Source organism: Panthera onca, chromosome A3, assembly GCF_046562875.1.
Source record: "Panthera onca isolate mPanOnc1 chromosome A3, mPanOnc1 haplotype 2, whole genome shotgun sequence".
Classification (NCBI taxonomy): domain Eukaryota; kingdom Metazoa; phylum Chordata; class Mammalia; order Carnivora; family Felidae; genus Panthera; species Panthera onca.
The window spans coordinates 11,551,327-11,566,913 of record NC_138341.1 but is presented as its reverse complement, the minus strand read 5'-3'; the positions used below and the strand labels follow the sequence as shown (position 1 = coordinate 11,566,913).

The 15,587-nt window shown below is 42.2% G+C and overlaps 1 protein-coding gene across 3 annotated transcripts in view; it reads left to right on the top strand.

The window, feature by feature from the left end:
* NBAS (NBAS subunit of NRZ tethering complex) overlaps positions 1-15,587 on the top strand; it is a 329,610-nt gene that overhangs the window by 228,255 nt on the left and 85,768 nt on the right. For all 3 annotated transcript variants that reach the window (XM_078444965.2, XM_078444964.2, XM_078444966.2), the window contains 3 exons: positions 730-840; positions 8,652-8,902; positions 10,000-10,334. In XM_078444965.2, coding sequence (XP_078301091.2) covers positions 730-840; positions 8,652-8,902; positions 10,000-10,334 — 697 coding nt within the window. The remainder of the gene's footprint in view (positions 1-729; positions 841-8,651; positions 8,903-9,999; positions 10,335-15,587) is intronic.

The following is a 15,587-nucleotide window of genomic DNA, read 5'->3' as shown; positions in this document are numbered from 1 at the left end:
TCAAATCGGTCACTCCCTCATCTCTGCTGTCAGTATTTGAAGTCCTCTGGTAGCACCGCCCCCGCCCCCCCCCACCCTGTTGTATTTGGTTCCTGGTTGACATCTTACATCCTCCACTAGGCTGTGAGTTCCATAAGAAATGTCTTGTTTGTCTTTGTGTCCCACGTAGCTAGCACAATACCTGATACAGTCTGGAAAACATAAACATTTGTTGAGTGACTGTGCTTTCTCAGATACATGCCTGTAGGGCAGGGATACATTTCCTTTGCACTGTTGTTGGCCTGTAGGCTCTGGTGTCTGTACCAGAATTTTTTGACCTCCGTGCATTTTGGACTGGATAATGCCTTGTGGGAGAGCCGTCTGTGCCTTGCGGGAAGTTTGACAGCATCCCTGTCCTTTCCCCGCTTAGATGCCAGTAACGCTGTCCTCCTCCTCTCTTGCCAGGATAATCAGACACTGTCAGATGTCCCCTGGGGGACAGAATCCCCCTCGGTGGAGAACCACCATTCTGGACAGTTCCTTGGTCAGTTGCAGTGCACCGCGGTGAGAAAGGGGCATTAACATGCCTGGGAAGTACGTTTCCTGAATTGCTGTGAAATGGCTTTTTAAGGCCGGTGCCGGCTGCACCCCTTGCAGCTGGAGAGAGTCCTAATGAACAGTTTTGTTGCTGATTAAGGGTAATGTGTTTCTCTTCTTTCCCTTCCCTGTGGCTGATGGACGTTCTTGAAGAACACTTGAGGAGAACGTCTACAGCATTGCCCTTTCTCTGGCACAGCGTTACAGTGTCTCCCGCTGGGAAGTTCTCATGACGCATTTGGAGTTCCTGTTCACGGACAGCGGGTAAGTGCACGATTCAGATGTACGTTTATTTCCGTGTCTGTCTTTTCTCAGTTCTACTTTAGAAGGATCTTGACCTTGTGAAGTGCAGTTTCACCTTTCCTTTTGACCTGGAGTAGACCAACATCTGTACATTCTCTCTTTATATGTCTCCTGATACACCCATATTCCAACGACAGTTTATTAGTTTTTGTTTTTCAGTAATAATAGCCCTGAGTTACTGTAATGTTGGTGTGTTTATTCAGAGGTTTCTTTTGTTTGTTTGTTTGCTTTTATTGAGAATCTACCGTGTACCAGGAACAGTGTTGATACTCAGGTTACAGTAGTCGGCAAACACTGGCATCCCAGCTGTCTTGGAACCTGTAGTCTAGTGTGGGCGACAGATTATAATTGGATGATGCTAAACAAATGACCACACGGGTGATAGTCTTATCTGTGATAAATATTGCACTGTACCGTTTTTAAAGTCCAGTAATAGGTTCAAATAAATGTTTGTTATGCACATTGGCATTTAAAAAATATCTTGGCATTTTATTAAATATCTTTTTCCTTTCATTGAATGTTACATAAAAGGGTATCATATCTATATAAGCAGGATTGGTCCATTGGTCTGAATTTAGTAACGTGCAAGACTAGTAACGTGCAATCTAGTAACGTGCACGACTGTTCACAGCATATCATTATATCTGATAGCAGTGTGATTATGGAGACGCACAGCAATTACAAAAGCAGGAAATCATTACCGCCTGGCATCATTACTCGTGAGTGACAAAACACCTAATATTGATTTAGCAAGTGGTGTTTGGTGCCCCTCATTCCTTACTTAAAAGATGTGGTTCGCCTTACTATTTAATCACACTTGGTAAGACAGGCATTTGAAACCAGCCTTGTTAATAGCATAGAGATTGCCCAACATTTACTTGTTGAGTCAATGCCTATGAGAAGTTAATAGGTCAGAAAAATAATGTTCCTTTCCTGAAGATTTTTGCTTTTCTGTCCCTTTAAAAAGTCATTTTCCCTGAAAAGTTGATTTTCCTATAATTTTACATTCTCTTTCCTGTTGGTTGAGTTTGGAGACATTCCCTGCCCAGCTCACATACAGAGGGGCACACACCGTCTTGGGTGAGGCAGCATTATGCAGTGGAGCATAAGCCTTCAAATCACCATAGCTGGATCAAATACTGTCAGTCTCTAGCTGTATGTTCCAATGCAAGGTAATTCAGTTCTCGGGAATTTATTTTCCTCAACTCTAAGGGATAACAAAAATTAAATGACTTCACGGTAAAATATCAAACCTGCACCCCTTTTCACATGACCAGTACATCATTACTGGCAGTTATTCCTGGAATTTCACTCCTGTGAGAAGGAGATAATCATCGTAAACACCCATACTTGAATTCTTGGTCTCCTTCTTCCCCTTATTTCCCCCGCGCCCCATTGTTTTCTTCTTAGTCATTGTAAATATCAGTGATGACTTTGAGTGGCCACGTGTGCCTGGCGTCCCTTCCAGCTGGCACACCCCGGCTGTTCTGCAGGGCATGTTCAGCTCCCCATGCTCAGGGCTGATGTATATCTATCACTCATTACGGCCTCGGTGGCCAACTTCACTTCTGGGCTGTTCTGGATGTTTTAGAAGAGGGACGTTTTAGAAGAGACCAGCAGAAATACTTATACCATCAACTACCAGTGTATGTGTGGGTTAGCATGAGGGCACGGGTTTTGGAGTCTGGCCACATTTGGTCCACATCTGCTGCCCATAACCCCAACTATGTAGCTGTGAGCAAGCCTCTTAATCCTCTTGAGTCATTGTTTCCTCAGTGATCCGACCATTATCCTTGCCTTGTAAGGTTGTAATGGTAAGAGAGGATCTGTGGAAAGTATATAGCCTGGCGGCTCTGTCATACTGTTGCATTATTCCTGTTATTATTCTTGTCAATTCTGCTGACTCTGTGAGCATCTTTAAGTTTTGGACACAAGATCGTTTTTAAAATACCAGAGGATGCTTCTAGACTATTGAATAGTACCACATTTGTTCACTCACTACATGTTATTATTTTTATAGTGTCTTCCTATTCTAAGCTTAGGTTTAAGTGCTGAATGAGACAGACACATTATTACCTTCACAAAGCTTATATTGTAATAGGGGAGACGTGCCCACTCTCAACACACACACACACACACACACACACACACACACACACTCACACACATATGCACACACGCATGCACGCACTTGAAAATAGCCAAAAAGTAAATTGCTAGTCCTAGTAAGTACCATAAAGGAAGTGCACAAGTTGTAGATAGCAGTCTAGGCAGAGGGAACGGGTTCTGGAGCAGGAAAGATCTTGGTATTTTGCATAACTAAAGGAAAACCATTGTGGCTGGAGCACATGGCACCTTAGCACAGGAGAAGTAAGTAGGGGCCAGAACTCCCTTCGACTGTCATCCTTGGTGACACTTTCCGTTGTTTCCCTTCTTAATTAAACAGCAGATCTGAAGGCCTGCATCCTGCATTTTCATTTCACTCTGATAGCCACCTTTGAATCACCAGGTGATTACCCAAGTGTCAGAGATCATGATACCGCCTTCTCAGTCTCCTTTAGACGCGTGGCAAGGGGCCCCCTGGCGCATGGAACCTGCCTGCACTCTTCTATTTTTCACAATCAGTTTCATATTCTTTGGTAGGATTCTTTTGTTCTCAGGTACAGGGATGAACCAGGGCAAGTTCTAGCTGTGGGAGGATGAATAAACTGTAAGGCATCTGTCTCTTTCTGAATTGAAACAGAAGATACACAGGACATGTGTCCCAGGATTGCTGCTGCTCAGAGGCAGAATTGTGTCCACACGGCCACACTGTAAAGGATTCTAAATCGTGGCCTTTTCTCTGTCTCCTCCCTTAAGGAAGCCTGGCTTGGTTGAGGAGTTAGTGTGAGAATAGTTAGCGTATAGAGAGAGGATTTAAGGTAGCTCGGCTTACTAAAAGTAGCTCGTAACATTGAAAATTAGGATAAAATAAAAACTCAGGACCAGGAAAAAAAAATCCATATTAGAGTAGGAAGTTTGAATATAGATATTCAGGTCATAGGCCTTCTGTAGTCGTTAAATTTGGTTTTGATCTTTCTTTTGGCCTAAGGGCAGGGGGTTGTGGATCATGACCCACACTCTGATTTGCATTGTGCCTAAGAAGAAACCTGCCATTCCTAAGAATGGAAGAACTGATTACCACCATTACCAAAATGGAAGCCGTTCCTTGCGTACATCTGCAACCTTCCTTTCCATGTTGTGACCATTAAGGCCACTTCTCTCCCAAATTGTCAAAAGCTCCTGACACTGGCATAAAATGTAAGCAAGACAATGCACTTTGGCTTGTTTCCATCTGGTGGAAAGTGCTCAGACTCTGAATCCTGGGTTCAAACTCTGGCTCTGTGACTTCCTACTAAAGTGTTCTTGCCAGGTAGACACGTTGCTTCAGCCCTGTATGTATTAGGTTTCCTTGCCTGCAAAATGAGTTTTCTCATTCCATTTGACTGGACTGCTGTGAGATTTCAGAGATTTATACAAAATACCTGACATGTGGTAGGTGCTCAAAAAACAGCTGTTGTTAATTCTGGAAACAGATCATATACACCAAACCCATCCTATGACCAGTATTAGCCCAACATTGTACGTCTTATCTTTGAATATTTATTTTTCAAGTCAACATTAATTATAAGGTATCTGCTTTGTGAGAAATAAATGATCTGACATGGCACTTAACATCTAAATGCTCAGTAAATGGTACCTATTCATCTATTTCTGTGCTGTGATGTCTTTGAAAATATTTTTTTGTTAGGTAATAATATGAGACTATGTAAACCAGTGAAAATCTAAGGTGTCAGGATTGTCGTTGTAGAGGAGACAAAGCCTATTCTCATGGCCTGCCCCATCATGCTCTGTTCATATACAACATTCCGCAGAGGATCTGAGTAGTTGTATGACAAGAAATAGACAGAGATGCTCATTATTGCTCATCTCATCAACCGTGTAGGTGAACTTGTAAAATTAAATTCCATTTTTCATTTTACAAAGACTTGGCCAAAATGTTGGCAAAACTGAAAAATGCCACGACTATTTTGACCTTATTTTCTCTTTGTAGTCCCATGTGCAACTGTCAGGCAGCATTGCACATCAAGTCGGCCACGTCAAGTTCATTCTGAGCATTTGTGTGGTAAATACCTTGGATTGTTTCCCTCAGGTCAGAGTAGTTATAACTTAGAGGGTAGAATTGTCTCTTTGCACAGGCATCAGTGGAGGAACCCTGTTCGCTCATGATCCGGGTCATGAATTTGGACCCATATGTCTTTAAACTTTTAGGATTAGTCTTTGGCGGAAATGCCTGGAAGTTAGTACATCTGGACTGTGTGAAGCCATATCCCCATCCCTTTGTCTCTGCCTTTCCCAGCTGCCGTCTGCCTTCTCCTGTCCCACCGTCCTTTTTCCTTCCTTTCCTCTTCTCGGTATTGTTCAGACAGGTAATAGAACTTTATTATCAATCAGTCTCAGACTGAGTAAAGAAAAACATATTTAAATAAATTTGTTTTCCTATTTGAATATAAGTTCTTTCAATACATGCTGTTCTTGAATCACGTTTTTGGGTGATTGACAACTTGAAGCCATTACAGAACACTAATCAAAGGATTAGTGCTATTAATTTATTCCTTGTGCACCGGGTACAACTCATGCTAGTTTCTTCCTTTAGTTAATCTCTGAAAGTTAAATATGCATTATATACATAAGCTGCTTTATGGCTAAAACTTGGCTCAAGATAAAGCACTTAAACTGTTTTCAAGGGTAATCATTAATTTGATTAGTGAAAAGTCCATAGTGGTCTCATGGTATTTCTTCGTATTCTCTTGAATGTGGGTTCTTTGGAATTGTTTTCCAAGCAGAGTTTTCATTTCTTGTTCCAAAGGGAAGATAACAGCTTCTTTCAATGGAAACTATTAAAATGGGTTATTGATTACTGGCGTCTATAAAAGATCTTAGCACATTGTAATTTACTGAAGAGGCAGGTTTTGGCATTTAATCATGTATCACTAAAGGTATTCCAGATCTCTCTTGACAAGATAAGTAGGTAAAATTGCACATCGGACAAACCGAATTGTAGGCACAGAAGAATAAGTGGGTGGGCAAAGGGGAAAGTCATGTTGGTTAGGAGAGACTATATTCAGAATGAAGCCAATCACCAGTGAACTAAAACTGTTAGGGCTTAATCACTGACCACTTTGTAGATGAGTCTATCTCAAGTATTCTGTTTATCAGGGTGTTAAGAATGAAGTATGACAGGAGAACTCTTTGAGAGTATTGCCGCTGGGAGAGAGAACTAATGTTCATTACAGAAAAACTCCTGTTTTTGACATGGTTGGTACTGCAGACACTTGACCTTCATTAGTCAAAGGCTACTTTGTGATGAGCTGAGCAGAACACACGCCAAGTCCAAACAGATGTGGACCCTTTGTCTTAAGCAGGTCGCTTAACCTCTCTGATGGCAGTCTCTCGTCTGTAGGTTGGTAATTACTTAGATTTCACTTGCCTTGCTTAGGAATCAGCCTAAGAAGTGCATGTGTGTTCCCCTCCCCCCTCCATTGGCATGCTGTTCTGCCTGCAAGTTTTCATCCATATGACCTGTCTTCATGGGGTTACACGGTTTGCTGTTTACTGCAGACTTCGTTTTACAAATTATGCAGAAACATCAGAAATTCTGTGAATCGCGTTCATACACGACTGAGCGTACAGTATATTTCAGAGGTGACATTGCATACTTTGAATAGTGATAGTATCAAGGTTGCTTTCTGACCAGCCATTCATTTATACTCATTTGTTGTACAGACCTTGTGCTTTCTTGTCTCGATACCTCTGTTAAACTTTTTGCTTCATTCCTTTTTTCAGTGCCAAGCTCAAGTGCTTCCTTCAGTAAGCCTTCTGTTAACATTGACATTTACCTCCTTTCAAGATACAGCTTTAGTGATCCTACTGTTAATTAGAATATGGTTGTGTGGCCTTTGTCCTTACCGTTATTTTGCATTGTGCTTTAACTCTTAAGTATTTAGAACTCAACTAGCTTTTCAAACTGCTGGGTAGAGCTCTGTGTTGTCAATCTTTTTTTTTTTTTCTTTTAAGTTTATTTATTTATTTTGAGAGACAGGGAGAGAGAGAGAATCCCAGCCAAGCTCCACGCTGGAAGTGTGGCTCAAACCCAGGAGCCATGAGATCATAACCTGAGCTGAAAGCAACAGTTGGACGCTTAACCGACTCAGCCACCCAGGCGCCCCTGTTGTAAATCTTTATACTCTCGCCCCGCGACGAGCAGGGTGCCTGGTCCCTGGAGGACACCTACGTTTTGTTCATCCACCCATCTGTTTGGCATTCATAAGACACATGTTGAATGTTTCCTTTTTACCACACACTGGTGTTTGGAACTAAGAAACTAAAGATGAAGATAGGGTATCATCTTTTCCATCAAGTGGTACGTAGCCTAGTGAGGGAGACAGACAAGGTAATGAAAAGTCACAGCACGTTATGAGTGCCAGAAGAGAAGGATGCTCAGAGGAGGCAGTCGGGGACATTTTTATAGACTGGGGACATTTTTATAGATGTTTGAACTATGTCTTAATAGAAAAACAGAGTTTCTCGAGAAGTGACAGTTAAAAGAGTATTTAAAAAAATTACTTGATATTTTCACTTTATGGATTGCTGCTGGTATCCCAAGTATCCTCACACCCTTATAAAAATTTTAAAACATAATTTGTATTAACTTTATGTCCTTAAACCAAAAAACATGTCTTGGCACTTCCTAAAAGTGGGAATTCCATTAAATAGGGCATCATATTTCAGAGATGCTGCTTTTCAGTTGTATGTGATCTAACTTTGATTCCGCCAGAAGTCTCCCTGGCACCCCTCACAGCCTTTGTATGCTACTGCTGAATGCCCCGGAGACTGGACATTTCTATGAGCGCTGACTTACTCTGCACGGGGCATCAGGGTTACACCGGGCTGGAGGCATTATGTTCTGTCCGGGGAGAAGCCAAGACCAAAATTAAGTCTTCCCCTTTACCCCCGGAAATAAAAACTGATTGACCAAACTAAGACTCCTTAAAAATTGTTTGCAGTACTTTAACCTTAAATGACCTTTTTTTATTACATTATAAAGACCTCTAAATCACGGTGAAAATACCAAGAAGTGTGTTCATTCTAATGGCATTCATTACCACAGATAAGTCAAGTGAACATATCTGTTCTTTCCCATTTTAATTCTCTTTGAACACAGTATCAAATGTGGGTGTATTGAATAGCAGTTCGGGGCTCTTGGGTGTCAAACTTATATGCCTCAAAGTTGGACTTGTTTCTTCTCCCCCACCATTTCCTAAATTCCTGAAACAATAAGGTTGTTTACATTTCTATAATGAAGCTCAGATTTTAAGTGTTTCTTGTGACATGAATAAATAATGCATAACGGAAGCTGACAAGTCTGGGTTCATCTCCTGGATGTTAAGTGTTGGGTGACTCTCCCATCTGAAGGAATGTGAACCCTACTTCACAGGGTTGCTGTGACCCATATGAGAGGATGCGAAAATTGTATAATACTAAGCATTTAACACTCCTATTTGCCCTTATATAAACAGCCCACATTCTGGTGGTTTGCTGAAATTGATTGACAAGAAGAAGGGACTTGTAAGAAGTGGCCTGTCTTTTTCAGTCAGGGGAAAAAACAACAACAACAAATTGTTTACTAAAGGGACCAAACCTTAACACAATTTCTTTGTCCTTAATTTCAGTTTGTCCACAGTAGAAATTGAAAATCGAGCCCAAGCCCTTCATCTCTTTGAGACTTTGAAGACTGATCCTGAAGCCTTTCACAAGCACATGGTCAAGTATATTTACCCCGCTATAGGTGGCTTTGATCACGAAAGGTTGCTATATTATTTCTCTCTTCTGGAAAGCTGTGGCTGTGCAGATTTGGGGCAATATGCCATTAAGCCAGAAACGCACATTCGGCTGCTGAAGAAATTTAAGGTCGTTGCTGCAGGTAAGATGATCCTTTCCCTGCTTGAACTCATTCTTTAAACTAAAGCCAGGAATTAATTTTTTTGTGCACAGTCATGTTTGTGCATTTTGTGACTGGCAGAGACCAGAAATCACAGGATCTGATGCTAATTGACTTTAGTTATTATCTTTGCAACTCCTTTACTTACTGTTTAAGGAATTAAATACCAAAGAAACTATAAGAGACCTATTGAAAGTCACACATTGACTTTGTCTTACCGTAGGCCTGGTGCTGAGATCTGGAGTTTTTGACTAATCCTCCAGAGGTCTGTTCCCTACTCCCAGTGGTTCTATTTTATCTATAGAAAGGACAGGGCTGGGACACTTCACATTTGGCAATTTGACCGAATTTCACCTCACTGGAGACTCTGTGTTTTAAGGATGTGTGAAACCCTTAAAATAAGAGCATTTGCACCTTTGATAAATGGTGGCAGTCTTTAGAATGGTATCCCTGTCTCTCTAAGCTCCTAACTAAGACGTTAAACACATTAATACCTCTCCAGTCTGTATAATACTTTATAATTTACTTTGAAATCTATATTCATTCAATACTTAAAACAGTTGTGAGAATTTATTTCAGTCTGTCAGTGGTTTACCGAGTAGCCAAATTAGAAGCTGGACCAGATGGAAGAAAAGGAGCAAAATTGCATCCCTGCCTGCAGGTAGTTGGTGGGATGGCAGATGAACTATGGGGAAATAGAATGCAGTGCAATGAGCATGCTAGTCAAAGGAAATATAGGTGCCGTGGAAGGACGTAGAAGGATGGAGGAAGCCAGGGGATAAGCCCTCTCCAGTGTGCACGCCTGAGGCACCTGAGGAAACCTGAGGCACGCGGAAGCGGGCGGCCTGTGGAGGACCTCACAGCTGACCGCCTCGCAGGCTGGGACAGGAGCTCACATCTTTTGATCTCTGTAATCGACAGAATATCTGCTATAAATTGGTAGATAAAATTTTCCCTTCAGCAGTCCAGAGGGCTGTGTGTGTGTGTGTGTGTGTGTGTGTGTGTGTGTGTGTGTGTGAAAGCTCCTGTATGTTTATGTTGGAAAGAACCCACTCCCTTTCTTTCTTTTCGTTCTTTAGGTCTTAATTACAAAAAGCTGACCGATGACAGCACGAATCCTCTTGAAGCCCTGGAGCCAGTTCTTTCAAGTCAGAATATCTTATCTATTTCCAAACTTGTTCCCAAAATCCCCGCAAAGGATGGACACATGCTTTCCCCGAGCTCTCTGTACGCCATCTGGCTGCAGAAGCTGTTCTGGACTGGAGACCCGTACCTCATTAAACAAGTCCCGGAGTCCTCACCCGAGTGGCTCCGCGCCTATGACGTCTGCGTGAAGTACTTTGATCGCCTCCACCCGGGCGACCTCCTCACGGTGGTGGATGCCATTACATTTTCTCCGAAAGCTGTGACCAAGGTAACTGAAAAGATCGTTGAAAGGGCATTGAATGCTGTAGAAGAAACCAAAACGGCTCTTAAATCCAGTAGATTGTTTTTGTTCCCGTTCTTGGGATGGAGAATACTTAACATGTTTGACGTTTTCGTTTTTGGCTAAGCGCGAGATGTTCTAATTGGGAAATCATTTGCCTCTGTCACAGATGTGCAAGTAGTCTAAATCTGACTTGACTCTTTCTAATTCACGTGTGCGTCTTGTACACGTTACGGTTCTCCTGCGTCACAGTGAATACGCCACCTTGTTCTTTCCAGTTGCGAAGCGGGAAGCACGTCCAGTGCCCCACCCACATTACCTGCTTTCAGTGGCAGGCCGACAGCTCAGCTGTGGTGAAATCGAGCCCCTAAAAATTTTTGCATGAATTCCATGTAGTGTATGACTTGGTGATAGAATTATCCACGGAAGTCTCTGTAGACATTTTCTAATGTCTGCTCCACGCTTAGGTCTGAGCACCTTTAACTGGACTCCCAATTCCTGCTCTGGATCCTTCAACAATACCTAGTTTCATACAGAGTAAATAAATAATGTGAGTCCTTCTCCTCCTCTTCCTGCCGTCTCGGGACCTTACTGTAAAACAAAATTCTCGCTGTTTGGTGGCGGGGAATGTCTCTCCCGAAAAAACCTCCCACCTGTGGTCTCAACTGCTGAGCTCTGTTGCCTTTGGAACTTTTTCCTCCTCTGCTTGCCGGTCTTGGCTGCTGCTCTCCCCGTCTCCAAGCTGGCAAGTCTGCCCAGCACCCTATCACAAGTACTTTTAAACTTTTTTTTTTTTTTTTTAAGTTTATTTATTTTGAGAGTGAGAGTGAGCAGGGTAGGGACAGATAGAGAGGGAGAGAGAGAATCCCAAGCCTGATGCAGGGCTCGATCCCACGAACCATGAGATCAAGACCTGAGCAGAAATCAAGAGTCGGACACTTAAGACTGAACCATCCAGGTGCCCCACTATCGCGAGTACTTTTTTTTTTCTTTTGGAAAAAAGAGAGTTTTGGAGATACAGTTCTTTTGAATCTCTTTTGGAGATGCATTCCTTGTTTGTTTTTTTTTTTTTTATATTACAAGTATTTTTCACATGGCTCATATTAGCCTGAAAATTTAGTGTAAAGGCTAAGAATTCAAGTCATTCATTTGGAGGTTGATACAGGTAGAGGTTCAAACATCTGTGGGGAATTCTAGTTCTAACTAACTTATTCGATTAACAGTTGTGGTTGGAACCAAGGACCTCATCACTGACTATTAGAACTCAAGCACTTTAGTTAATAACTTGGTTTTAAATTTTGCAAGCACTGCAGGGACGCCTGGATGGCTCAGTTGGTTAAGCGTCCGACTTCAGCTCAGGTCATAATCTCACGGTTTGCGAGTTCGAGCCCCATATTGGGCTCTGTGCTGACAGCTCAGAGCCTGGAGCCTGCTTTGGATTCTGCGTCTCCCTCTCTCTGCCCCTCCCCTGCTCACATTTTCTCTCTTTCTCTCTCAAAAATAAACAAACATTAAAATCAAGAAATTTTACAAGCACTGCTATGCAAAGGAAATGATCGTTTTTGTTGTTTCCAAGGAAGCAACTAAAAATGATTTTAAAGGAAGATAGCATCATATATTTGAAAAGAGTATGTGTTTCAAGTCCTTTGAACCTGGTTTTGAACTTTGAACCTGCAACTTAATAGCTCTGTGGTTTAGACTGAGGAATCTGGTAGACCTCTCCCTCTTTGTGGCTGAGTAATCTGTGGTACAGATATATTATTACCCCCATTTTGACAGGTGAGGAAAGTGAGGCCTACAAAGTTAATTTGGTAATAGAGGAGCCACAGCGTGAAGTTGAGAAGGCTTTTTTCCAGAGTCCTTGCTCTTAACCCCCGAACTGTACTGTATGTGAGGAGCCCTGGAACCAGCAGCTAGAGTCAAGGGCCTGGGGCCATTGTAGGAGCTGTAGGGGAGCAGGGCCCAGAGAGCCCCGGGGACATTCAGTCCAAGTGGAGTAGCCTGTCCTGGGATGTGCCCAGAGCAGGGCTGAGTCTGAACAAAGAAGGGTGGGCAGGAACCTGGCAAGTATGGGAAAAAGGCAAGAGTCCAGCAAACGTGGGTTTGGAATCTCCCGGAATGAGAAGAGGGCTGGAGTCCAAGGAAGTACACATGCAGGGAAGGGAAGGAACCAAGTGGGGAGTTGAGGTGCAAGGAAAAGGCTCCAGAGGTGGGACCATGAACTGGCTACAGGAGCTGGACAAGCAAACAGACCAGGCAGGAAGCCAGGAAGACAGGGGGGTGGGGGGGCTGGGGGGGCTCACTCTAAGGCCGTTTCTTTCCCCTCAGCCTGATGTGGGTTTTCAATGCTTTACGTGAGGGCAGGACAAAGAGTAGCATGCCATCGCCGAGGCCACGTGCTAAATGGAAGGGGACAGATGAGTCTAGATTTCCAGCAGCAGTGATTTGCTCAGGATTCAATGTAAGATGTGGACGTAGAATCCACTCCGAGTTTGAGCTGTTATTTATGATGTTTCAAGTCCGATGACTTTCGGTTACAGCACATTCTCCAACCACCTGAAAACGTATGACCCAATTGTCTGTGCACTTTTCCTGAGGAGAACATGTCTGGCTGACCCAGTAAACAGTGAGTCAATAACTATGGCATTGCTTTCTCTCCATTCAGATGGTGTCATCCTTAGCAAGATACCCTTGTGTAGTCAACTATCTCGAGGCGCCTGGCTGGTTCAGTAGGAAAGAGCATGTGACTCTTGATCTTGGGGTTATGGGTTTGAGCCCCACATTGGGGACAGAGATTGCTTAAATAAATATAAAAAAAAGAGATGGTTTTCTACTGAGTCAGGCAAGCTACAGGAAAATGAGAGAGAAGCGTTTAAAATTAATTTTACATCTTTGGTCTAGCTATTTTTCCTCATGTTATTAATTGGCAAACTTTCAGTTTTCCTTTGAGAGAGGAAAAGTATAAAGTTTAGGTACAGTGCTTGCTTGAAGTCCCACAGTACTGTGCCAGAGAGAGAGAGAGAGAGAGACAGAGAGCGAGAGAAATTCAAATTGAAATACAACCCTTACATGTCAGAGGACACGTTTGGAAAAGGAAGTGCAGCTGTATTTGGCCAAATTTGCAAAACACCAGATGTTCCCACAGCTCGTACATGATGTTAAAAATGTAAAATAAGTCTGTACTGCTCACATGTGATGTGCGGTTTTCAAATGTGTACCCACGTTTCATTCCAAACCGAACCGTGGAAGGAACTGGTGAGCTAGTTCTAGAGTGCGGGACAAGAGCACGAAGCTGTTGTATAGGTGCTAGAATTCAGACAGGAGGGTCCAGAAGCCTGACTTTGTACCCTTCCCCCGACAAAATAAGCCAGAGAGGGCTGTTTGCCTTCGAGATCATTGTCATTCAGTTGCCATTTGCATTGGCAGAATTTGTGGAAATTCTGGGGAAAATATGCACAAAGTGGTATTATGTCATATAGGCAGAGATTGAATTTTCATGACATTTGAGGTGATGAATATGCAGAAGCTTCAGAGAACACAAATGTTTAAAGTTCATTTGCTGCAAATCTAAATTGTTTGTTTTTTTGTGGAGTCAGGTAAGAGTTACTTTCCTATTGCTTTTCCGGTTAAGCAATTAGATACATTTTGTAGAAGGGACAGAGAGCAAGTTAGTGGGTTAGAAATCCAGGAAGATGATCAAAGAAGCTGCAGTTGGGGTCAAAACACTGTGTGCTTGGTTCAGATGTGATGTGCTAAGACGGGACTTAGGTGCGACCTCAGCCTTCTCCTTACTCCCAGCCTTTTATACCCCCCACGCGCTGGGAATGGCGGGGAGGGTTGCATCCTTAAGTGACGACGTGGGAAATCCTCTGCTCACTTACGAACTGCTACCCAGGAGCTTGCTAGGACCCTACTGTAAGAGCCCCAGGTAATCACAGAACTAACACAGGCCTTCTGCCTCCTGCCAGGTGCTTCTCAACTTGAAGTTGGATGGACACTGACCACCCTCACCCCACCCTGGTTGCACTCTCTGTTTCAACTCCCACCATTTGTTTCTGATGGAAACATGCTGTCTCCTTTGGGTTAGAGTGGGGGAAAATAGAAAAATAGGTCTGACCTCTGACCCTCAAGCATCATACCTATTGATAATTAAGTTACTGCCCCTAGTGTGTATGTGTGTGTGTGTGTGTGTGTAAAACACATTTTTTTTCAGGCTCCTTATAGTTTCCACCTTTCGGTTCTGCCTTCTAGAGCTATGGAAGCAGAATAAGGGAATCTCTTTTTCATGTTATGATTGTTCCTGAAATAACCTACCGTTTCTTCCCTCATCCTGTTATCCAGACTATTTGATATAAAATCTGGAAGAGTAAATTTGTCTTAAAAACCATGATATGACCTAAAAATAAAATTTATTTCCTAAGGTTTGTCTCAGTGAAAGGCTGCACTGTTGCTGTAACTTCAGGGTCTTTTCACTAAGGACGGAGCACCTTTGTCACCATAAAGAGCAGTCAGTGTCTGAATCCTATGTAAAAATGCTTAGGCAATGCCCAGTACCTAAGTATGTGGCAGATATAGGACTTTCTGATGCACAAATCAAATGCATATTATGTAGATTCAGACTGAATCACTAAGTATTTAGATATCAGCTGTGTGCCATATACAAGGTTAGTTGCCATTGAGAACATCAAGATGTAAATACATTCCTAAGAAAGTTGAAATGTTTTTTTTCTTTTTTACAGTAAAATTGTTATAATTGAGAATTACACTCTTCATAAAATTAGAAATTCTGTGAGGCTAGGGATGCTACCTTTTATCTACTTCTCCAGTTGCTAGCACCGTATGAAGTAGGAACTCCTTCAGTGTTGTTTAAACAGTTATTATCAGAACTGGTGATGGTAAAACCTTTTGATCTGAGTGCCTTAACATTCTTAAAAATTATTGAAAACTGTAAAAAGAGTTTGTTTATTAAGGATATATCTATAGATATTTATCATGTTAGAAATTGAAATGAAGAAATTTTAGAAATATTTATTTAATTCGCTTATAACTACCAATAATAGACCCATTACATGGGTTGACATGAATAGCATATGTTAATGGAAAATAACTGCTTCCAAAAGAAAAAAGATTAATGAAAGACTAACGTTATTTTATATTTACATGTCTCACTTAAGAGAACACAGATAGATTCTCATGTTTGTGCCTTCAGTTTTTGTTGTTTGGGTTGAAGTAAAAGAAGAA